The sequence below is a fragment of the Lethenteron reissneri genome, chromosome 34, assembly GCF_015708825.2.
Source record: "Lethenteron reissneri isolate LAM-NWPU_2019-01 chromosome 34, ASM1570882v1, whole genome shotgun sequence".
In the NCBI taxonomy this organism is placed as follows: Eukaryota; Metazoa; Chordata; class Hyperoartia; order Petromyzontiformes; family Petromyzontidae; genus Lethenteron; species Lethenteron reissneri.
The window spans coordinates 2,401,099-2,425,615 of NC_083812.1; the positions used below are offsets into that span (position 1 = coordinate 2,401,099).

Here is a 24,517-nt window from a genome sequence, read left to right on the forward strand (position 1 = left end):
CAGCTAAGGTATGGCTCGTTGTTGATGTTTGCAGTGGCTGGGAATTGAACTGATCTCTGAGTTCATTCTAGATTTGAAGTTTTCGTGACTGCAAGGATCCATATTCGTTGGTTCTTTCGGTAAAGTCACAGTAGGTAAAAAATAAAAAAAAATTAATGGCAACAGAAAAAATTTAACTCTGAGTTCATATGCCAGTGTGGGTACCAACCAACCTAAACATTACTTTTGTTATAAAGACAGTAGTTCATATATAATAAAGTTGAAAAACGTTCTAAAAGGTCAAGTGATTATGATTGTCCATATATGCTTGCTTCATATTGTTTGCCAACTATTACAAAACAAACCACAAGCTTAAGTTTTAGTTACCAAATAGTAATTAAAACTCGGTTCACTGTCGCCACGCCTACATCTTTTTAATGATACGTCACCTTGGTGAAACAGAGGCAAAGACGACATACTTGTGGGAAAAAAAACCAGGGGCAGTATATTTGTATTGCCAAACACCCCTGCTCCCACCCTTCCCGATTCACGCCACAACCCAAATTGCATTGTTCAGTCCGTTTATGTTAGGAGAGCACGACGCCAGGAGAAGCAGCAGCAACAGTAGCAGCCTGCGGAATTGGATTGTAAACCGGTTTTCACAGGATGTGGAAACGTTTGTGAAATTGTGCACCACACCCCATAACCTCTCCATTGGGATGTGGATAGGCATTGCCGACATTGTTTGTTTTACATCTGTATCAAACAAAATTTTCTCGCTATACCTACTTTTTCTTTTAGCCATTGCCACTAAGTTTGATTGTATGCATTTTTTGTGATGAAAAAAAAATAACCTCTTGATTCTACAGTTAAAGTGCACCACAAAATAGACAAGCGTTGAACGTTTAGCATTGTTAAAATGCGGAGCAAAGCAAATGTACGTGGAATTTTTTTGAAGGCGCTATTATAACATTTCTAGTCTCTGGCATGCGAGAACTTGCCTTGCCTGAGATCGTGCGATGCTTTGTATCTCGTGCATGTGTCACACATCGTACATATACTGCGATATTATTTCGGCACATTTTTTGGCAAATAAATATAGTGTTATTTTATTTAATTCTCATTACTTGCACAGTTGCTGGCTTGAACATCAGTCCTATATGACTTATCAATGCAGAGGGAAAAAACATGAGTGGGTGTTCCCAATTAAAGTCTGTCATAAAAAAAGTAATATGTAAAATGTCATATGCCAGAGAATTTTCATGGCCATTAGCACCTTTAATTGGCCTAAGAAAAGTTTGTCGCATTGCTACGGAAGAGCATTTCTGTTGTTGGAGTTAATTGTCACTGCACATGCATCCACATTGCTTCCTATGCATTAGGCTATGCTTTGCAGATTTAAATTTTGCACAAGTTAAAACTGTGGCGAATAATTTTCTCCACACTGTTGTAGTCAAATGGATTTTAAAAATAGCATTTCAAAAAGCACTACCAATTCAACCCTGTGGAGGCAATGTCCAAATGTTGGGTCTAGTTAAGAAAATGGAAAATGAAAATATGATCTATAGAGTTCAAGCCCATATGTTTAATGATATAATCGTTCTACCCCCCACCCCTCAGCGATGTTTATTTCAATTTGGGATCACAATTCGATTAAAGAATCAATGATTTTGTCTTGGTCATGCCGTCTTGTTTGTATTGTCTGTCTCTGCTCTAGTTTGCAATTCAGTGTCTTGTTTGTTCTGTCTGACCCTTAATTTCATAGCCTAATTGTAAGAATGGCATATAATTAGCATAAACATTGTGCGTGCACAGTTCGATATGCATTAAGAGAGTAAGAATATATTTAGTTTACGTTATGTCCGTGTTATATAACTTTCCTGCTCATACGGGCCTTTTTAAGCAGACGCTTGCCAACAGTTGGCAGTATTGCTCTGTTGCGTTGAACGAATATGCTGTTTGGTTTGTCCAACATGTTTTAGTTTTGTGCCTGATCAAAATTCTCCCTAGTTCCAAGAATGCCCTCGAAGCACGTGCACGTGGAAGCGTGCATGCGAAATTGTGTTCAACCGAGATGGTTGTAGCTGGAGATGGGACACCACAGATGATCCTCCTCGGGTTTCTCAATTTATTAATATGATTAATATTCTCGTGACAGTGCGCGCTATGCTACATGTGGTCAGTAAAATCAAATGTTCGCAATTTCACAGCTCCTTTCTCTGTGTGTACACACATACCATAATCACCAGATTATAAGCCACACTTTTTTCCTCAGTTTAAGCCAGAGAATACATTGTCTTGCAGAAGTCATGTTTTAAGCTACTTCAGAATAATTTGTCCCAAAATGGGTCTGTTTAGCAATACATTACCAGCCAGATGACAAACGAACATGGTGTCCGTTTAGAATAATCTTGTAAAAGACATTTCTCCCCTTTTTAAAGTAGCATATTCATAATCATCTTCCAGAAATTGGCTTTCCATAGTAGCATATTCTCCCGATCATAACAACACCTTAAGAAAAAGGTTTGTGGTGTGTCTTACTTTCCGGAGAATCATATAAACCAGAGAATACTGTATATATGCGATATAGCAAGGCATTAGTGCTTTTGTCCATGTGAGAATCAAGGGGTAAAATCCCACATCTGTCCGTTAGGTCAGCTGGGCTTTATCGCATTGCGCAATTTGCCATAGATGGACGTTGAAAGACCCAGCGATGTAATTATCGACAGTAAGTAATTCTGTGTGGGTGTCACGTGCAGAAAATTATTGAAGTCTGAAAAATAGATTCTCCATTGCTTGTTCTTATTTCCTCCTGAAGGCAGGAAACCTCTTGTTGGCACTTAGATGGTTGCTCTAGCCTAAATGTTCACAAGATAATATTGTAATTGGCACATACATGATCAGTGAATGAATTATATTATCAGGGCTGAACAATACCAGCATTTACCTGCCAAATTCTTGACCAAATTATCTTCATTCCACAGTGCTTTTTACATTCATCCCAGCAGTGTAGTATAACACCATGTTTTGTTAGCAATGCTGATTAACTTTGGAATATTGGTGGTTGGGGAAGAAATAATGCCTGGTTTATTAACATAAAATTGGTAAGTTTTACTTTCCTCGGATTATATCACATCCAAGAGATGGCATACTCTCCTAATGGCTGTAAAACCCACGTAATGAATCCATCCACACAGGCACATCCACCTGCCTACAATGTAAGCTTTGTCCTATTCAATTTCTGCCTGCTCAATCCCAAGTTTATTTTCATTATTTATTTTGTTGCCAGAGTAAAACACAGACATCCTCTTGTCACAGAGGGTTTGGCATGCTTCCTCTGAACTCAACCCTTCTGGCTACCACTGCAATGAGAGCATGCTCTTTCCCCCGGCCAGAGTATGGCCTTGCAGGCATCTCTGAATCTGATTTCACTTCTTTGTTACATCTATTTCCCTTTATTGCCACGTTCCAACCTCATACCACCTTCATATTTGGGTTTTCCCACCTTGCCTTCATTTTGGCCTCTACATATTATTTTTGTGGATTTCAATTTTCAAATTCCATCTTGATTATCCATCCAAACTCTCTTTCATTTTCTTTCCTCACTGCTATAAGTCAGTTGACCTGCCAACTGATTTAATCTTCTGGCCCTTCGTCTTGTGATTTTCAGCTCAAAAGTCCATCTTTCTCACATTGGCAACACCTATTACTCTAAATGTTTCTCCATATCTAGCCCCTTGCCACTTCCGATGGGGACCCAAATATCCTTTTGCATTATCCCTCACTTCTGAGCTCCTGCATCCAGTATTTTGATCATTGGTTACTCCTTATACATCAGCAAATTCCGACAGTATGCATATTTAATTTTATAATTTGACCGCTGTCTTTTGTTCCCCATGGACATAACTTTGTCGTATTTTGGTTAAAGAATTAGGTCCAGGAGAATCATTCTGCTCATGGTACTGTGTATATGGAATTTGGTAAAATAACAATCTAGGCTATGTTTACATTGGCTATGTTTACTATATCTGATTTGGTGAAGCTGTTTTGATTTTCTTTCCGATAATTTTTAGGTAAGGTCACTTTATAACAAATTCGCATTTTCAGCACCTAACATTGTTTTGTATGCGTACACGACATTATGCTAATTTTTGAAAGGTTATGAGGATGAGAACTTGCATGCTAGGCAACACTAATTTATAAGGCAAGTGTGCGAGATTTTAACAATTCATTAAGGTCTTGGTATAAATATGCAGTGCCCGTATTTCATATTCTTTTCAATAAGCTTTCAAATCTAGATGTGCAGCCACATAATTTATCTGACACCAATACCTACTCTGAAGGCGATTGAAAGTTGAAGGCTTTCTGTCTAGAAAGTGAAGATGATGGATTAAGTTGGATGGGGTGGAAGATTAAGGTGCAGATAAATATTATTTTTTCTAATTGAATATTTGCTCAATTCTGAAAGCCAGCCTTAAAGCAAATTAAATTTTCTTTTTTTTCTTAGGATTTAATAGTTTGCTGCTTTAACATTAATGAATGCAAGAATGAGGTAATGAATTACAACGTTTGTTCTGTACAGGTCCAAAAATTAATGCTTTTGCCAAACACTTGGGGTTTATTTTTAAAATATATTCAACACTTGGCATTTCAAGAGCAGTGATGGTAAGCAGACCTTGCTTTTTATTAATATTTTTGTTATCTCAAAACATGTGGTACATAAATGATTGGGCTGCCATAGTTAGTAATAGGCTTAAGAAGCGCAGTGAGGGATGTGTGAAGCAGTAATTTGAGGCATCTATGAGAGGCCAAGCCAGTAAATAGGCTGAATACTTTCTGGGTCAGTCCCTATTAATACCATCTGGTGTGCTGTACTGGTGTGCAGAGTGACAGAGGACTGTAACTTGGCATAGGGCCCACTTTATTTTTTGGCCACCCTTCATGCCCAAGGGAATTCAGGATTAGCAAGATCACTAACCTAACAGCATGCCATATTATATAATTGTATTTGTGTATGTAACTCGTACAGTGCGTGTGTATGTACAGAACATTTACTGTTAACCCTGTATGTATTTGAGATGTTTTTGTTCATAGACACCATTCTGTGGTCTAAATATAGGGCTGTTATGTTTTCATCATTAAAAAGGACCAGTGTTTTATCATGTGCTTTTGCATTGGCATCACCTCCAGAAAAAATAGTTGTTGACCCTCCTATCCACCGTTATGTACTCGTGGATATTTGTGCAGTTCGTAAAATGACACACCATTGTCTTCTGATTTCTAATGCTGATCAACAACCCAATTTGGCTTGGATTGTAGTGAAATTTTTAGAACAGATTTTTTTCCTTACATTCACAGCATTGCTCAGTTCAAACAGTGCTAAGTATCTTTCTGCCAATTGTGTATGCCAAATGTTATTAATATTCCTCATGCACACACTAATGAGACCATAAAAAGGTTACGGATAACAAAAAACCTCGTTATCATTCCCTACATATGAGTAAGTTACTTAAAGTAGATTATTTTCCATTTATACAATTATTTCATTTCGGGACCAAGGGATTTTTTTGTGTGTGTGTCACTTGTGCCTATTTATTGTTTCCCTGCGGTTGGTCAGATTGCAGCTGTCCACGTTTAGGCTAAGCAGTCACTTGGTGCTACGTAGCAGACTAAGTTTGTAAAACGTAGCGCTGTCGAACACTATGTTTAGGCCACAGGACGACTGTGTCCGCGTGGTTGCTATGGCCTTGTTTAGAGCCTGCCCAGGCTTGAACATAGACAGATGCCGCCTAAAAATACAACGGCTCCATTTCGCTGCGGAATCCCTGCCCGTGACCGCGATGGCATCGGGGGCTGGGGTCGCGTTGCCGTCAAAGGTTCTGACGCGAGGACCCAATCGCTGGCGATCGATGCCTGCAGAGAGAGATTTGATTGGATTGTAAATTGTGGGTGTAGATCCGAGGGATGGAAATTGATTGGATTAGGCAAAGTAGTTTCCTTAATTCTGCATGTCCCTTTGATTGATCGCTGGAATATATTGCAGTGACAATTTAAATGCATTCATTGCAACTTGGCAATTTTAGTGCAGCAACGCGATTTGTGAGCCCATGCAGCAGTGTTGCGTAAGAGGACATTTTATATCTGTGCAGGGCTCTGCATCCATATCGCAATCGGTATGCTTAAAGGCTAAACCATTACACAACTCCTCTAAACCGCTATCTAACATTATCACGTAACGGTAACACATATGCGTGATTTGTTGTTTTTAATTATGATATGCTGTTTAAACAATAGCATATACAATTTTATTTTCGCAGTCCTTTCTCCATGCTGCTCATGCTAATATGGTTAATGCTGCATAATGATTTAAAATTAAGTCATGTTCTCAACATAATGGTACTGCACCATGTTTGACTGTGGCCCTGAAATAGTTTGAACAAACTCAACTTTTCGATTGTTTTGTACCAGCTAATTTGTCGCATGTTTTAACACGACTTTGCAACTGGATGTAATTAAAGGTGACCCTTCATTGTTTCTTGTTCTCTTGCATTGTACATTATGCTGACATTATTTTTAGTACAGTGATGTTTTATTTTAGAAAACGTTTTCCTGCGTAATTAAAATAATGAGAGGGTATGTGCCAAAGATATTTGAAAAATTTGAAAGGTCCATCTACCGCAGGAACACATTCTCAATTGGGAATTGGGTAAGAATTTATAACGTGTCAAGGTTAGATATTTGACTGAAATGTAGTGGGAGTTTAGCTGATCTTGCTCTAAACCCTCATTAGACCACGCATCAGAGGGAAAATATCTTTTTATGGCTTGATTCAGCTCAACAAGACCATATTTTCTCTCCGCCCTAACCCATTTGGGGCCATCTAACCAGCCACCACTGCTGCAACACAGCGCAATGAGGGGTGCCAAGGCTGGTTGGTTTAGTTCCTAATAGGGCATGGGGGACGGTGCAGTGAGGCAGAGGCAGTAGGGAGTTATGGAATATATTAAGATTGGTTTGGACCAGAGTGTGGCCATCTATTGACTCGTAAACACGATGACATGTTAATCAGACACACAAGTATATATGTTAACCTGTTAAGTAAACCCATATATATACTGGTTAAGCACGAGTGGCGATTGCTTCACAAGTTTTTATTCTCTTCCTAGATTCATTTAATTTCTGTCATTGGATACATTGTTGATTTTACATTTATTCTGTAATCTACATTGTAATGTACATTGTACATTACAGACAGTACATTGTACATTACAGACAGAGGTTTTGGACGTTTGTCAAAACTGAGCTACACCTGATCGGGGAAAAAAATCACACTCGGTCATGTCTCCAGATTGATTGTGCACCATTTAAATGCTGACATTAAACTGGCTAAGAGTACGAAACCTCGGTGTTGTAATTTATCCTGAGCTTTGATTCTTTTTCCACATCTCAACTTTACAGCACCTCTTTACTTCCATCTGTGCAACACTGCCCGGATCCCCCATTTCCTCACCTCAGCCATGCCTTCATCACATCCCGATTAGACTATTGCTGTTCTTTCCTATGGCTTCCCCAAATCTCGTATTACATCATCAAATTGCAGATGATCTGAAACACCATGATTATACTTTTTACCCTCAAATGTGACCACATGAGCCCAATACTCCCTAAAAAAATTGTTTTACTGGCCCACAATCCGATCTTGAATCAATTTCAAGATTGCACTCAGACTTTATATCCTCTGGGTTCAGCCCTTTGCCTACATCTCCCCTCCCGACTCGCACTGCTCCACTCCCTCGCATTCTCTACTTCAGCAGACTTTCTCTTGAGAATCCCAGTCAACCTTTGCTCAATGAGAGTTGACTCGTTCTGCTCTGCTGGCCCAATTGTCTGAAACTCTTCCCCCCCCCCCCCCAGTCTGTGCAGCCGACTCCTTGCCCGCTTTTTGGTCGAGCCTCAAGGACTTTTTTCTCTTGGCTTACGACTGACTTCCTTCATAAAATAAATATGCACGCTATCTCTTCACGGTATCATGAGATGCGGTTGCATTTAGTTGCTGCTTAGATCCAAATCGTATTGTGCAAAATGGTTCTGAGAAAATAGTAATAAGATTAGTTGTAGCTATGCAGAGGATTTTACACAAATTAACAGCAACTATTTTTCACGTAAAATCGTTACTCATACGAATGTCCTTTCTGATTAAAGGCTCTATATATGTTTTAAAGGATTTAATGTAACTCTATTTTCCTGATTTTTTTTTTGCCTGTCCACAACCTTTAACCAATGTTGAAACACTGTTCGATTTTATTTATATGATTTTCAGAATTTATTTACTCCAAATGCGTCGAGCGGAAGGCTGTCGTTTCCAATTGTATAAGCACCATTCAATGAGATTAGACACTTCAGCTGTTGGGCGGCTGGCTTTATGAACGGTAGCATAAAATAATAAACCAAACAAAAATGCCAATCCTGTGAGCAATTGTCTCCAGTCTCGCTTGCAAACACCATTCTGCTCAATACTTGTCCTCATGTCACTGTGGGACAGCCTAAATATTAAACCGACTGAGAGCAGAGTTATTATTAATTATGCTATTCAAAGGGAGTACATTGGGGGCAAAATGCTTGTCATTTTAATTATTCCTGAAATTCTACCCACTCTTTGCTCTTTTATTCATTCGACTCACAAGAATGCACATTATACACTCAGATGATGGCATTACAAATGACTTGGCGTTCAGTTAAAGCAGTTTGGCTGTACATGCAATCGCTTGTAAGTTGTCTATATCTTGTGTGTATTTTAAGTTTTCTCAAAATATTGGGATGCATTTCTGCCACAGGCTTATACATATTTGTGAGCCGTGCACACAAAGGGTCCTGGGATTTTATCAGCATAACGATGCCTACTTAGCCGAAGGACTTTGCCTCGCGCTGGCACGCATATGTGACTCGCGATTAGCACGCCTCGCTGCTCCGCGGAAAATGTAGAAATGTGTAATGGATGCATAGCTGCATGTATTTTCACAAGTTTGGACATTCAAGTAACGATTTAATAATGTGTAGAATATTCTGAAACACATCTAAACTCATTCGCTCAGCATTGGAGATGTTTCAAAATATCTCGGTTTTGCTTAATGGTGGAGGGCAGCAAAGCAAATCCTGATTATGGCAATCCCAGCAGTGTGCGCAGGTGTGCCGACATATATTCCACATTCTGGCCAATGAACAGAAATCATCAGGAAATTTGACAGTTGCACATCTGAAATTTCGGATGGCTACATAGACTTACGGAGTGTTTCTCAACTCCAGTCGTCGCAGCCCCCCACAGTACAGTTTACCTATGATTACTGACCATGCAGTGTGTAGTGTAATCATTTGTTCACGATTAGAAAAGACTGGTTATTGTGAAAAGGTGGACTAAATCGGGGTTGCAACGGCTGGACTTGAGAAGAACTGGCCGAGAGGTTAGCGTTATTGCCACCGGGATTATTTGCTTTAAGTCCGTGCTTTGATCCCTGCAGCGCCTGAGTAATTTGTTTAGGGAAATGCCAAAGCTTGCTATCTGCTAGAAGTGAACATATACAACCTTGCAGTGACATCGTCTCATCATGTACACAAAATTGGCCACTCATTTCTGGTGTTTCAACCAAAATTAAACATTTGAAAACTCATCATTTACTAGCTATCAACTGCTGGATGAAGGCCTCTGCACCATCGCCATTCCCGCAAAGTCAAGTGCCACTACCATTCGTCTCACTCCTAAACATGATCTGACCACATCGCTCTGCTTTGGCAGTGGTCATCCGTTTGGATGCGCTCTTCCCTTTGGCTGCCATTCTGTCGCCAACCTTGTTCATCGGCCATCATTTCCGGCTAGTTGTGTGTCCTTTCCAAGCACGTTTACTTTTCTAAGGGTCAATAAGATGTTTCAGATATGTTTGTTCCCTGACTGTGTGTTCCTTTTCCTGTCTCGGTATAAGTCCATTCATGCATCTTTCCACTTTTTTGCGCACTTTTCAGCTTTTGTTAATTTTTATTTGTCATTATTCATGATTCTAATACATGTCACAGTTGCCAGTATGCACCGAGTGAACTTTCTTCTTGCAAAGGCACTATTATACCCTCCTCTCTTGTTCTCCTTAATTGTTATTTTGATACTAATCCACGGTCAATTATTGCAAACTTGTAAATTACTTAAATTTTTGCTAATTTATCAAGTCCAGCTTTGCAGCTGCCTTCGTTAAGTTCTTAAATAATTTATTTAGATTCATTTTAATCTGGCTTATCTTGAATGGCTGAAAGTTTAATTTCTCCAATCTAATTTTGACTCGGATATTTTCCGAAAGACGAACGAAGGTTTGAAACATATCCGAGTCTAAAATGTCACATTCACTTTATCAGTATAATGCACTTTGCCACATTTTACAAAACACTTAATATCAATAGTGTCTTGTCTGGCTAAAATATATTACGTGAATATATATATACCCATTTCCCTCCCAAGTGACCCATTGTCATTTGGGTTTTGCAATTTTAATAACGTTGGCCATTTATGTAGAACGTGCTTTATTTGTGTTGTATATTCTTAACTGAGAACCTTTCACGAGGCTTCTGGTACTCCCCTGTAGTGTTTCAAGTAATACAAAAATAATATTGGAGGGAATAAATCATCGTGGACGAGAACCCTCCGGGGAATTGTATGCTCACGTAATGATCTGGAATAGCGGATGTGTAATTTTTCAAGCGTTTTTCAGTATGTCCTTTATTATTTATTTATGGTTTAAATAAGCAAAAAGCTTCTCCATACATAGGCTTGCTGAAATTACGTTAGACAAGTCAGCCTAAAAATGTGTGTTTTTATTACTATAATTGTTTCATTCATATAGGTGTGGTAGGTAAAGAAGCAACTCATTTCGCCATACATGCTAGCGTGCCGACGCATGTATACATTTTATTATTTGATGGAACGATTCTGAATGCATGCATAGTAGCTGCAGGCTGTCTGCCTGTGCGTTGTGCCTGTGCGTCCACGTCACAGCTGATTTAGTGAATTTCATTACCTCCATGTCATCTCATCTACAGTTATGCTCGTTGTATTGTCCAGGGTATCTCTTAAAGCTGCTCTGTGCCAGCGACAAATACATTAACGACTTTGTGGTCAATTTTGTCTGCCATAAGACCGTTTTTACACTACCAATGCGCTTTGGTTTAAACATCCATCTTGCGGCTGTACATTGCTGAATAATGTATTGGTAACCTTTCAGTTGTTCATCGATTAAGCACTGATTTATAGTGTTCGTGGCATAGAAAGAAATGCATTAGTTACCATCTGCAAAATGTTTGACCTGAGAAAGTTTTCTAAACTGAGAGATCAGCCATATTTAATTGGGAAGGCACTGACTTTCTGAAATGCAATCGTTACATAATTGAAGGCTTGTGCTTCCCGATGTGCCAAACACATTGCTTGGAACTATTCCTGAAGCATTGTCTTTAATTTAAATAAGCTGTTCTTGAGGGCTCTGAACATGCACGAGACCTTCCTGCAGTGCTCGTTGAAGTCGTGTTCAAAGAGTGATGTGAGCGAAGGCACCATTATGCACGCTTTTGACTCAGGTGAATGCGGATGACAAGCAAGCCTATAGCTGGCCACGAGCTCATCATAAAGTGCCACAACCGATCTGGACACATTTTTGTTGTAGATTGCTGCAAGGACATCCGTCTCGACGTGGTGGCAATTTTTTGTTTTGTTTGACAATAAGTGGACCTTAGCCTTTATGCATTGCAAAGGGCCTCTTGGGCCAGACAGATTTATTTGAGTTGGAAATGCCATCAGACCATTTATCAGTATGACTGGCAAAGCGCTTTGCATTGATGTGCTCATTAAACTTTAAACTGCGACAGCGTGGCACACAAAATTACTTTTAGAGTGAACCCGTGCTGCCTCGGGAAAGTGTACGCAGTTTACGAATGTTGGAAGTTTCCGAAGGCCGTGAATAATTGCTCATACATTCATGCACGCGCTCTTAATGCAACACATGGTAACCCATTGATGCAACACATATAATTTCTAAAAATAAATGTGTAATGACTTGCCCAACTATGACTAAATAACCCACAAAGTATCTGATCTTATAAGATCTAAGAAGCGGAGTAGAGTTGAGCCTGTATAGTGCTTGAACAGGTGACTATCGTTCACAAACAGTTTGTTGTAGGGCTTGCAAGGGCTATTTAGAGAGCAGTGTAGGGAAGTGCATCAGAATCCAATTTTGTCCTGTGCTTTTATGCTCCCACTTTCACGAATTTCACTGATCAACATGGTGAAATGTATAAGCCTCACAGACGTGGGACGGCCTTCATCCAGCAGCGGATTGACAAGAGCTGGCCGTGGACAATGATTCACCCTTCCCCCATCCCTTCCTCGCCCCAGTGATTTGATGAATTTTCACGATTTATTGTTAATAAATTCTCATCGTTTATTTTTTATTTAGTTTCGATGTCAGGATCTCATTTGTATTATTTCTCGTTCTTTTTCTCATTTGTACTGTTTTGTGCCCACCATTATTAGCCTAAATGTAGCCACAACATATAATGTACATGCATTTTAACTAAAGATTCAATGTCTATATTGTGAACACATGTACCACTTTTAATTGATTCGATGCATGGTTATTCGCCCAGTAATGTACGTAAGCAATTGGTGGGAATACATAAACACACTCCCCTCAATGCACTGCTATTAAACTTTGTAAATACATAATTTCAGGTGGGAAGACATGAAGGAAGTAAGGGAAAAGACAATGTCCCTATGGAGTACTCCATATTTGTACGTGCCATTACCACGTGACTGCACTTTTAAACAGACTTATGTAACTGCTAAAGGCAAATTGATCTAGTGATCAAAGCACATACAAATCAAGGGAAAAAACTTGGCTTGAATCCTTAGAAATCCCTGTTGAAATACTCATCCACTTTATAAATATTACAAAACATTACTTATGCCTGCTTATATGCAAAACCATGAAGGGAATAAAAAGAAAATGTGGAAATATTTTTGACAAGATTTTTAAAAATAACATGATCTTTAATATATAATATTTGCTAGATTTTTTTCCAAAATGTTATTCCTTGACATTTTCATTAATTTAATTTCCTTTATTCCAACTTAGGTCAACGATGACCATTGTGGGGGTACAGGCCCACACACCGTCTTAACAGTGCTCAAATCATCAGCTCTACATGTCCCCTCTAATATATGACACTGAAGCAGACGAGGCACTGTTTGCGCTTCACTGCAGATTAAGTCTGTGTTCTGGGGCTGTTCAACCTACATCGTCTGTAGTTAAGAATAATAATAATAACGATTTACAGGACTTTAGTCAATCTACTGCTGGATGTAGACCTCCCCCACAGTGAACCTCACCCTGGTTAGTGCAAGTTGAATCGACAGGCGTGCCCCGTACTGGTTCAGATTATCGCTCGCCACTGATGTTAACCATGGCCGGGAATCAAATTGCTTGTTGGGCTTGATTCCTCAATGTGCTAACCACTGGTCCACCGCAGTTTTTCACTGCCAAAAATCAGTATGCTGAACACACGTCTCTTTAGAATTTTTGCATCTGATATCCTGAAGTATTTTTTTTCTTTTAATCACAATATTCTTGTCTATAACGTTTGACTATAAGTGCTTTTTCTGTCTTTCTTGCAGTACGTCTCCATGAAAGCATAGCAGAGGAAGGCTTCCATTACCTGGTCTTTGATCTGTAAGTATACTTTTGCTGATTTCTTATAAGCATTTGCTGAGCTGTAGCCACCTTCACACATAGATGGTGTAACCAAGTTAAAGTTCAGATATTCAAGCACTAGCTGAACACCCCCACGATGCATCAATGAATGAAAAACTAGCTTGGCGCAGGTTATTTTATGCTTACCTACCAATGCCACCTTTCTTTTTGAGTTGAAGTGCTCTTTCGAATAGCATCTGCCAACCCAGCACCATGTGTCTAACAAGCTGATTCGACTGATGCACCCTAGAATTTACTTCCTTAAACAATGCTACTGGATAATACTGGTCTAGAAAGCGAACTGGCTGCTGGACTAAATATATTTTGTTTAAATCTGGAGACACAGAATGGAATGGTGCTTTTTATGTCTTAGTTCACTTCAGTTAAGTGTTCCTTGCATTACTCAGAGGATTGCAAACGCAATGGTTGAACTCGCACAAATACATAATTTTTATGGTAATTTTATGAAGCCAGAGGATTGTCACAAACGCATTCCTATACTGCCATAACCCTAACTCAAAGTCAGATTCTCAAACTCGCTTGCTACACTGTTGCATCATAAATGGTAAAAGTATCCATTTTACATAGTCTTTTAATGCTAAGATCACTTACGGACTGTAAAAAAAATTTGTGAAGGCACAAAAAGTAGGACGTGAAAGGTTGTAACTCTGGGCCAGTATTGACATTTATGTTTTAAGACTGGGGAAGTTGTGTTTAACTACATTTTTCCTGTTGCATTGATGTTTATTGGATATAAAAGGTCAGTCGAGGCAGGGGTCTTTGCATGACACTGCTTTAATGTAACATGGCAGAACTTAAATGTAGAAACCAGTGTCGCACAACCAGTCTCATTACTCCTATTTTCACAAGTGCTAAACCTGCAGATATATAATGTCAATATTATAATGATGTAGTTTTATGGAGCATCGTTGATGCAAATTGCATCTCACCGACCACTGTCAAGCAGGAAAGGAAATCGGATGGTGAGCTAGCACCAATAAGTGTTCAAGCTCTGCAGTCCTCTATATATTAAGATGTTTTTAGCCAAATAATTAGTTTTATACATGTGGAAGAAACCCGGATTACCCAGAAAAAACCCCACATTCGAGGGGGCAGCACGATACAATACAGAATCGGTGAGGATAAATCAACATTTGCTGTACTGCATCCTCCTGACAAGCCAGGCATTTCACCTTCACTCCCATGGGAATAGTTCCACAGCATTTTGTGATCCACTAACCCCCCTCGCCTTCACTAGATTATAGGCGTGCGCCATCGCTGAGAGAGCGTCTTGTCTCCTTTAAGATGGACATGAATGGTTCTAGCCCAAATCTTGTTTTTTATTGTCTTCAGTTTTATAACCTTCAATATGCATCTCGCCGCAGTGGTGATGTTATGACCCTCACCTGGTGTGAAGTAGGTTGTTTAAACAATTTTAAATATATATTTTACCAGCTAAGACCCACTGAGCTATATAGCTCTTTTTGAGAAGTGACCTGGTCACAAATGGTAACTCAAATAAGTGGCTTATCATGTGGAAATTTCTAGCAGCCAAATATTCTCAACACATGCTTATTAATATGGAAAGAAAACCCGGAGGACCCGGATAAAAATCAACGGGACCACGGAGAGAACATGCAACTCCAGATATGCAGGCTTCAGGGTCGGGATCTAACCCACGACTACCTGCATACCAGACGAGGGAGATAACATCTTGTGTTGTGGGTGCCATCTCCACCCGGACTCCTGTATATTTGGAGTATGCATGTTCTCTCTTCCTGTGGGTTTGTGGCTTTTGCTCCGGGTCCAGAGGTTTTACCCTCTGCATTTATAAACATACGATTAAATGATTTAGCTTCTGTAAATTCCCACATGATAAGCCACTTAGACGAGCGATCATATGTGGCCAGGTCACCCTGTAAAAGAGCTAACAGCTTAGTGGGCTTTACCTGGCAAATAAATTAGTAAATAAAAAAACATTTACTGGCATGATTACATTTGTAGGCATTCCACCTTGTAAAGAAGATTGATTGTCATTGACCTCCGGTCTAAAAAGAACAATTAAGTTAATGTAAAATATTGTTAATCAACTATGTGAAATGTGTTCCATAATGTCACACAGATGAAATGATACCTTTCCGAATAAAAGTCTTAGTCTTATATCGTCAGAAGATGTAAGGCTTACTATACTTCTTTAAAAAGGTTCTTGTACAAAAATAGTTTTTGGTGTAAAGTCCCACATTTTTGTGAGTGTAATCCCCTTAAACTTTTGAAAGCACAAATTTGTATAAATAAAGAGCAAGGACATCAGTATTCAGTGGTTGCAGATCATTAACCATTGGCAACACAGATGTAACCTTCATGAGTCGCATCACTGACAGACTCTTTAGGAATTCCAGTCTTGTACAAAAGTACAACTCAAAAAGTTTGTCCGTTTTGAGCTTCAGAGTATTGCTTGTACTGGTCGGAATTATTTTATTTTACAAAGGTCATTATAGTGGAATCCAAAGTGGACTCTCAATGTGGCAAACAAAACAAGGTCATAGGTTTAGAATTGTAAGCAATCTATGTTTGAGTGACTAGTTGTAGCGTGAACTAGTTGATCTCAAACTTAGATTCAGACTCCATGGAGAGATGATAATTTCTGCCAGGGTTTTTTAAGCATGGGCGGCACATGCTTATTTCTGTCAGCAGGTTGCTTTGACCTCCAGTCGCTTCCAGTCACCACACTTGCCCTGGGTTGAGAGACCCATGCCACTGCGGTGCTTGTTTAGAAAGCGGGTACCCAGAGTGCTCTTTATCTTAAATCCCATGACCCCTTGTCCATGAAGTTGTGGGGCGGCGCTTTACCACCTCCTCTGCCACTGAGAGTAATGCTTGTCACATCACAATCAAACCAATATCTTTGTTTTAAATTTCAGAGCTGGAATTTAGAAAAATAAACTGTAGAACTAAACTGAATGTTTAACACGTAGGCTTTCGCGACCAATATCATCCATAATAGAGGTTTTTGGGTTAGATCGCGTAAATATATAAATGTGTCGTTAAAACCCGCCACCACCAACTAGTAAGGATTGTCACGTAAACAGAACGTGCCAATTCGTCACTAGTACAGCACGCCAGTGTGTTGGAGAGCCAAGCCACAACATTTACAAACGGAGTACGACGTTTCGCCAGTAATTGATGAAGCTAGTTGTAATTACTGGCGAAACGTCGTACTCAGTTTGTAAATGGTGTGGCTTGGCTCTCCAACACACCAGTGTGCTGTACTAGTGACGAATTGGCCACGTTCTGTTTACGTGACAACCCTGACTAGTTGGCTGTGTCGGGTAGTGGCAGGTTTTAACGACACGTTTATATATTTACAGGATCTAACCCAAAAACCTTTATTATGGATAAACTTAACGTGTTCGATGTTATGTGCGGTCACTTGAGAATCCAGCTTAATTAAAGCTGGGCAGCCTGGATTCAAACCCAGGACCTCAAGAGTTGTGCCAGCTTAGCACTCTAACCTCTCAGCCACCTGGCCACTTGTAACAATCAAATATTTTAAATATCCAAGTTGCCACCCATCAACAAACCCACGAGTGCCACCTTGGATAGGTGGCTGGATCCTTTTCTTTCTCAGCACACTGCACTAGAGAGGGCTGCACACAATACCCAACTGTGGTTGGCCCATCCAGAGTACAAGAGACATCAGATTTGTATGGCCTTGTTCTGCATTGAAAGACAACTTGGGAATGTGGCAAAATTTCTCTCTGCTTGTGGGTGGTAGGGCCCACAGCTAGAAGATTTCAAACCCCTGGTGTGTAGACAACAGAGACAGATTTGCTTTTAGACTCAATAACATCAACAAGAGCGACAACTGTGACTAATGTGCTTACGAACCAGCTATAAAGATTTCGATTTAAAGCTTTCATGACTGCAGGGATTCATCTTCTTGGTTCTTTCGGTAAAGTCACGTAGAAGGGAAATAATAAAATAATAAAAATAAAACATAATAAAATAATTCTCACGACGTTTCGGCTACAACGCAAGCAGCCGTCCTCAGGTGAAGAATGAGGACTGCTGCTTGCGTTGTAGCCGAAACGTCGTGAGAATTATTTTATTATGTTTTATTTTTATTATTTTATTATTTCCCTTCTACGCAGCTATAAAAAAAGTTAGATAGTTCAAGTCCTTTCATCAAATATTTGTTTTTCAACTTGATACCATATGTCCATTAAAAAAATACCCCTAGCTTTGTGTATGTAGCCTAGTTGGTTAGCATTTACAAAAGTTGGAAGCCACGTTTGATTTGCATCAACAGAATGACCTTGACACACTTTTCTTGACACTGCGAAAACACCTGCTCTTTTATTTGAGTACACGGCACGTGTTTTTGTCCGTATGCACGTACGCGCGCGTGTGTGTTTGACGACCGATGCATTGTGCCATTCAGTGCGGTAGGCCACGGGTGCTTGCGGTAGAGACCCCGAACGAACGCGCACGCTAATGCGTCTAAGTGTTGTAATGGTTACTAATGGGCAGCAGCGGATCCGTCAAACAAAAATCTCCAAATCTCTGGCAGTTGCAGAATCTCCATCCCTCCCACCCACCCACTCTTTCAGCCCATGTGACCTAGCTTACAAAGCCACCTCCTGGTGTAATCTGTATTCACAGCAGCCTTCTCTGCTGCAGTCTCTCATCGATTTTCGCAGTGACTTTTTTTGCATGCTGCACGGCAATTTATATCCCTCCGTATAGAAATCCTTTTTGGTCTTGTTTCCTCGTGATTTTAAATAATAATAATCTTCTTCCTCTTTCCAGTCTCTTGACATGACAAGTTGTAAATCTGGATTTTTCCTTAAAAGGTATAACCAGCATGAAAATTTATGAATTGGAAGTGTTGGATCAGAAATCAGTCTGCCTTAGCGTGTCTGCCCCAAAAACAAACTGTATTGTCTAAGCAACCAATATACCTAAATATATTGCAGGTAGTGATGCACTGCATACTTAATTGTGCAGGGTATTGAAAAAACTACTCCCATTTTAGATTTTAATAAATAAACTCCATCATTGTACTTTGCAGATCCATGAATTAAAACACTTTGCCATGTTGCTCTGTTACCAGAAGCCAAAAAAAACAATCTTGGGCGATGAGCTCATATCTCTAGTAATTTACGTGACGCAGATGGGCAAGAGGAAAATTTCAGGGGTGAATGTCCAGATGCACAGAAAGCGGTGTGTGTGCAATGTCTGCTTCACTGCTCTGCTGATTGTGTCTGACATGAACCCCCGCAGACTCGACCTTCCATCTCATCCCTTCCGCTCGCCTCCTCTAAGCAGTCACAGTAACCTGCTCCGAAGCTAAATATAGCCGAGCCACATGGGGATCCAAAACCGTCCACCAAGTGATTCAATTGTCATAGGGTGAAAGATAAATCTCATAATGTTGCCAATGTGAACACCTAGAGGGAAAAAACCCACAAGGAACTGTCATTGAACTAAATCCTTTTTGTAGTATCAATAGGTGTATAACCCACAACCATTTTCGATTGGGCGCCTAACGCTTTAGCGGAGCTTTCTTCCAAAATGCGGGTTTGCTGATGTAACTATATGTTTTGTCTTCGTGCGCAATGGCTCCACTTTGTTCCCTGCCTCGAAGCTATTTGTGAATAACACTGCTTTGCGGTGTAAGGATGCGTGTGATCAGTCACGGGCTCGCTTCAAAGTGAGATGCCGTTTGCCTTTGCTGGGTACATTCATGTAGCAGGCCAGAAGGCATAGTTGTATTTCCTGCCCCTCCCCCTGCCCTCGCAGCCTTCATCACATTCCTTCCTCGGTCTTTTACCCCCACCCTGTGGCCATCGCCCTGCAAAGAGCGAGAGCCACGGCTACGGAGAGCCAGCTGTAATGTGCGGTCAGTGACACCTCGTTTCCGAATGCCACGTGACGCTAAATGTCGCACCTCTTTGTGGACGTTCACAGGGTAACAGGAGGAGAGCTGTTTGAAGACATTGTAGCCAGAGAGTATTACAGTGAGGCTGATGCCAGGTGAGAATATAATAAAAACAACAATAAACATCTTTATAACGTTGATCATATCTTTTTTTTTGGTGGGGGGGCGTTTACACGATACGTAATCCATACGATACATAATCTACACAATGCCGATGACCAAATCACCTGGAATGTGTCCAGTCTGGCCAAATCTCAGAAGCTAAGCCAGGTCGAGCCTGGATAGCGCATGGATGGATGGTCATCGTGCATAAAGCAGAGATGCTGTAGGCTGCTGTGGCGCTGTTTCAGGCAGCAGAGGGTGGAGGTGTAAATGTACCTGTTATATATACTGCATATTGTCTTTAAAACAAGACAAAACTAAAATACAGAGCAGCGTGCCACATTTGCAGGTGATATTAATTACAAATATTTGTTCAAAGAATGAATTCCTAAGCTCACAACCCTCTGCCTTTCCAGCCACTGCATCCAGCAGATTTTGGAAAGTGTTCACCATTGCCATCAGCATGGCATCGTGCATCGTGACCTCAAGGTATGAATGTTTTATTATTTTAATCCGAGTGACTCGGTGATATCCCTCTGAAGCTGCACATATGCCACCAAGTTTTGTAATTCACCGTCAGAGCTCTGGTTGTTCGTGTGTTTCCTGCTCCACTGCGTTCACTTTTTTATTTGTTAAAGCTTGCACACAACGGGAGGCACCATGTGCCCTAATACCGAGCTTAACCCTGGTAATCCTGCAAAGTGTTTTTTTTGTGTTCACGGAAGCCTGAGAACCTGTTGCTAGCAAGCAAGATGAAGGGAGCTGCTGTGAAGCTGGCGGATTTTGGACTCGCCATTGAGGTGCAGGGTGATCAGCAGGCTTGGTTTGGTAAGTGGAGTGTTGCAGGAGCAAAGATAGAACCTCACAGTAATTTTTTCCCATCCTTTATTCATTGGTGTGCTCATGTGGATAGCAAAATTTAAGCTGTACACTTTTCTAGCTCAATTTTTTGTTAATGGAAAATCTGATATGCATGTGCAAATAAGCTAGAATGTGTTCGATCTAATCAGATCTCAGAAGCTAAGTTGGATTGATAGTGCTTGAATTGGCAACCACCATGCATGCCAGGTTATCATAGGCAGCTGTAGGGCTGCGTGGTGGACAGCAGAGGGTAATGCAGCAGAATACATTCTTGTACTTTGCTTTAGATTCTCTAAAGTCTATGCTCCCTGTTGTTTTTTGTTGTCGTTGCCAAGTGTCCACAGCTATGGGACACTGGCAACAACTTGCCAAAACAGTGTTTAGCAAGGTGTACAAAGCCTCCTTTTCACTAAAATTCTCTGACGAGTATGATCAAGTACAATCGAACAATCCCCCCCCAACCTACACGGTTTGAGGAGGCCATTATCCAAGCAGTAGATTTATTTCAAAAGTGCTGTAAGCGTACGTAATAGTTACAGGTATATAATGACCATTCGCAGAATATGATCACTGAACCACCTGTAATTTAAAGTGACCTCACATTTAATACAAATTTCCTTCACCTTTTTTGACAGGTTTTGCTGGCACTCCAGGGTATCTTTCCCCTGAGGTTCTCAGGAAGGATCCTTATGGAAAACCAGTGGACATGTGGGCTTGCGGTAAGGCTGATGAATCTAGCCATCATCCTAGCTTGTTGCGTTATTGCTTCCTTGCACATGCTTACCTGTTTGATTTATGAGACCTTGACTAACATGCACTGTAAATTTTTCTTGAATCCTCTGTCATTGTTAACTAATTTGTTATTTTTTTTTGATGTTCACTGATAATTATTATTTCGCAACACTTTTCAGGTGTGATTCTTTATATCCTACTGGTGGGGTACCCACCTTTCTGGGATGAGGATCAGCACAAACTTTACCAGCAAATCAAAGCTGGAGCATATGATGTATGTAGCTGAGCACTCGTACACTCGCAAAATATGTTATTTCACGTATGCTTCCTGAAATTTTGTCGACCACCAAATGATTTATCTATTTAAAATGACACAATTATTTAACCGAATCTCATCATTTGCCACCAGCGTTCTTAAATATATTTACATCTACTGTAGATGATGCCCACTCTAATCCACACTCATTCAGACCAGCCCACTGGGTATTATGTGGCTTTTTCTCTAAAAATGAAAAATCTGAATTAAGCAGATTGCATTGGGTACTTACGGCATTTCATGGTGAAATCTATATAAGCGTTCTATGGGGAGTGAATGCAGCTCAAAAAAGACTGGAGAAACACATGGTTAACTTTACAGTCCCATAGAAACCACTGTGTGTGTATGTGATGTGAGGAATTTTTCAATCAGGAAAGATAATTTTCATGAATCTGTAACTTATTTCAGTGTGAGTTTTGTTGAAGATTCCCCTATTTTGTAGCTCCTTTGTCAGTCCTCTGCTGAATGAAGGCTTCCCAATGTCAAAACAGTTATTTAGGTTTGTTTGACCATACTTCACCATACTGATAAGTAAGGGTTAGAGAAGTGGGAACCCCTAAACTGATTTATGTATCACCTTGTTTCTGATGGTAGCTATGGCTGGGAACTCTGGTGGCTAGGTTCATCGTGTCATGCACTAACTGCTGTGCCACTGCGCCACCCGATATGATCCTGATTCTTACGTGTAACAATTCTCTAGGGTTTCCTACAACATGAGACACGTATTACGTGATCAAAGATGCTGGTGCCATTTTACAAAAGCGCATTCAAAAATAAGCAAATTGTTATATTTTTAGTCCATCAAGGGTGTTAAGACAATTAAGTGGCAGCGTGATGACTGCATGAACTGTGGCATTGCTTACAAGTCGATGTAACAACTGCATTCAGAATGTGAGCATATTTCTTATGATGACGGTCTCGCCGGTTGATGCGTCAACATCAGTCAGGGTTTTGCTTGTTGGGAGGTTGATATCTGAAGTCTTGTGATTTTTCAGAAATGCCTGTGGACTGTTGAGGAAGGGAGTGCTGCTTCCCAATATATCACACTCTGCCTTTGCAAAGATGGAATTGTTGGGAAAGCATGGATGGAATGATCCGGAGCATTATTGTATACGCAGCCCAGAACTTATTGCCATCTGCAATCCATATGCTGGGGCCTCTGACAAAGCCCGACATGCGAAAGTTGTTTGACAGTGACAGGGTTTTAAAAGCTGTTGGTGCAGTCATGGTTTAAGGGACAAGATTAATTACTTCAACGCTGTGCTGGTATTAGGAATGGTGTCAGCTGCTGGAACAAGGGCATTTTAGTAAAGAGTGGCTGCAGAAATATTGTGGCATAATGATTATAAGAAACATTCAACGTAACATGTTTGTCGACTTGCTTATTGAAACACCATAGTTTATTCTTGAAGTGGAGCAAAAGTCTGCTATGGTAATTAAAGATTTTGCTTCAAGTTGGTTTTCCCTTTTATATGTAAATTTCCCTTTGCACAATTTTATAGTTTAAACTAAGCTGTTGATTGGGAGCAAAATGTAAATGATTGTTGCATCATTTCGATGTATTTTCTAACAAACCTTATTTGCCTTTCAAGTTTCCATCACCGGAGTGGGATACCGTGACTGCAGAAGCAAAAAATCTCATTAACCAAATGCTGACTATCAACCCGGCCAAGCGTATCACCGCTGCAGAGGCACTCAAACATCCCTGGATCTGCGTAAGATCATTTGACTTGCTTATCAGTCCATCTGATGCCATGTCTAAATTAGTCATGTACCAAGAAAGGGATTGGAACAGAATGTAATTTCCATGTGAGCATTCTGTGTGTATATGCTATATTTTTTGTGAAGCAAAGTGCCCTTCTTCTGATGTTGCTTTGCAATGGAACATGCTATGGAATAGATTTTTGGTATGCAGGCCACAAGTTTACAATTGTTCAGGTATCAGCTTTTATTGCCAAAATCACAGTGTATTTGGAGATGTTGAACACATCTGATCCCAACACTTGATATTCATTTTTAAGTATGAAAATTTGTATTTTATGTAGAAGGGTTTTCTTTCAAAATCTTAGATCTCATTAAAAAAACCCCACAGACATGGCATCTCGATTGGCCATCACAATAATGCAAAGTGTGACCAAAATCTTTCCCCATACAATTATGACTTTGCAATCATTCTTTTTTTTCTATTTCAGCAACGCTCCACCGTGGCATCTTGCATGCACAGGCAGGAGACTGTGGAGTGCTTGAGGAAGTTCAACGCCAGAAGAAAACTCAAGGTGCGTTTTGAGTAATGTCCTCCGAAGGTGCACACACGAGAGCTGGAGTATTATGTCACCAAAGACTATAAACATTTATTCTCATGCCAATTTGATTAACAATCTATATGACTGTTTTTTTTCGCACAGGGTGCTATCCTCACGACAATGCTGGCCACAAGAAACTTTTCAGGTCGGTATCCTCGGCGTAATCTCTGCCCCTTTGTGCCCCGTGACGAGCAAGCGTTTGGTACCAAATGTCCTTTTCATGCTGCTTGAATGTGCCTATTTCGTCTCTGTTGGTTTCAAAATTGTTTATGCTCAAGCTTGCTACACCTGTCAGGTTAAAATTCGTAACCTATATGCGCTATTAAACCTAAATGTGTTTGCTTACAATTTATATGGACTACATGTAACTCCCATGTTATAGTGGATCTATTTGCACCTCACGAGGTTGAATAAATGAAGTGAGCATCTGTCTGCAAATTATTTATATCCACTGAGAGATGCGATACATTGATGAGACTGGGCTACAGTGACTGCCTGACGTCAGTAT

The 24,517-nt window shown here is 40.2% G+C and overlaps 1 protein-coding gene across 40 annotated transcripts in view; it reads left to right on the forward strand.

The window, feature by feature from the left end:
* Window positions 1-24,517, forward strand: part of LOC133350540 (calcium/calmodulin-dependent protein kinase type II delta chain) — a 70,325-nt gene that overhangs the window by 24,612 nt on the left and 21,196 nt on the right. For all 40 annotated transcript variants that reach the window (XM_061564942.1, XM_061564943.1, XM_061564963.1 and 37 more), the window contains exons 4-12: window positions 13,679-13,733; window positions 19,725-19,790; window positions 20,214-20,286; window positions 20,523-20,625; window positions 21,294-21,377; window positions 21,570-21,664; window positions 23,299-23,421; window positions 23,899-23,982; window positions 24,112-24,154. In XM_061564942.1, coding sequence (XP_061420926.1) covers window positions 13,679-13,733; window positions 19,725-19,790; window positions 20,214-20,286; window positions 20,523-20,625; window positions 21,294-21,377; window positions 21,570-21,664; window positions 23,299-23,421; window positions 23,899-23,982; window positions 24,112-24,154 — 726 coding nt within the window. The remainder of the gene's footprint in view (window positions 1-13,678; window positions 13,734-19,724; window positions 19,791-20,213; window positions 20,287-20,522; window positions 20,626-21,293; window positions 21,378-21,569; window positions 21,665-23,298; window positions 23,422-23,898; window positions 23,983-24,111; window positions 24,155-24,517) is intronic.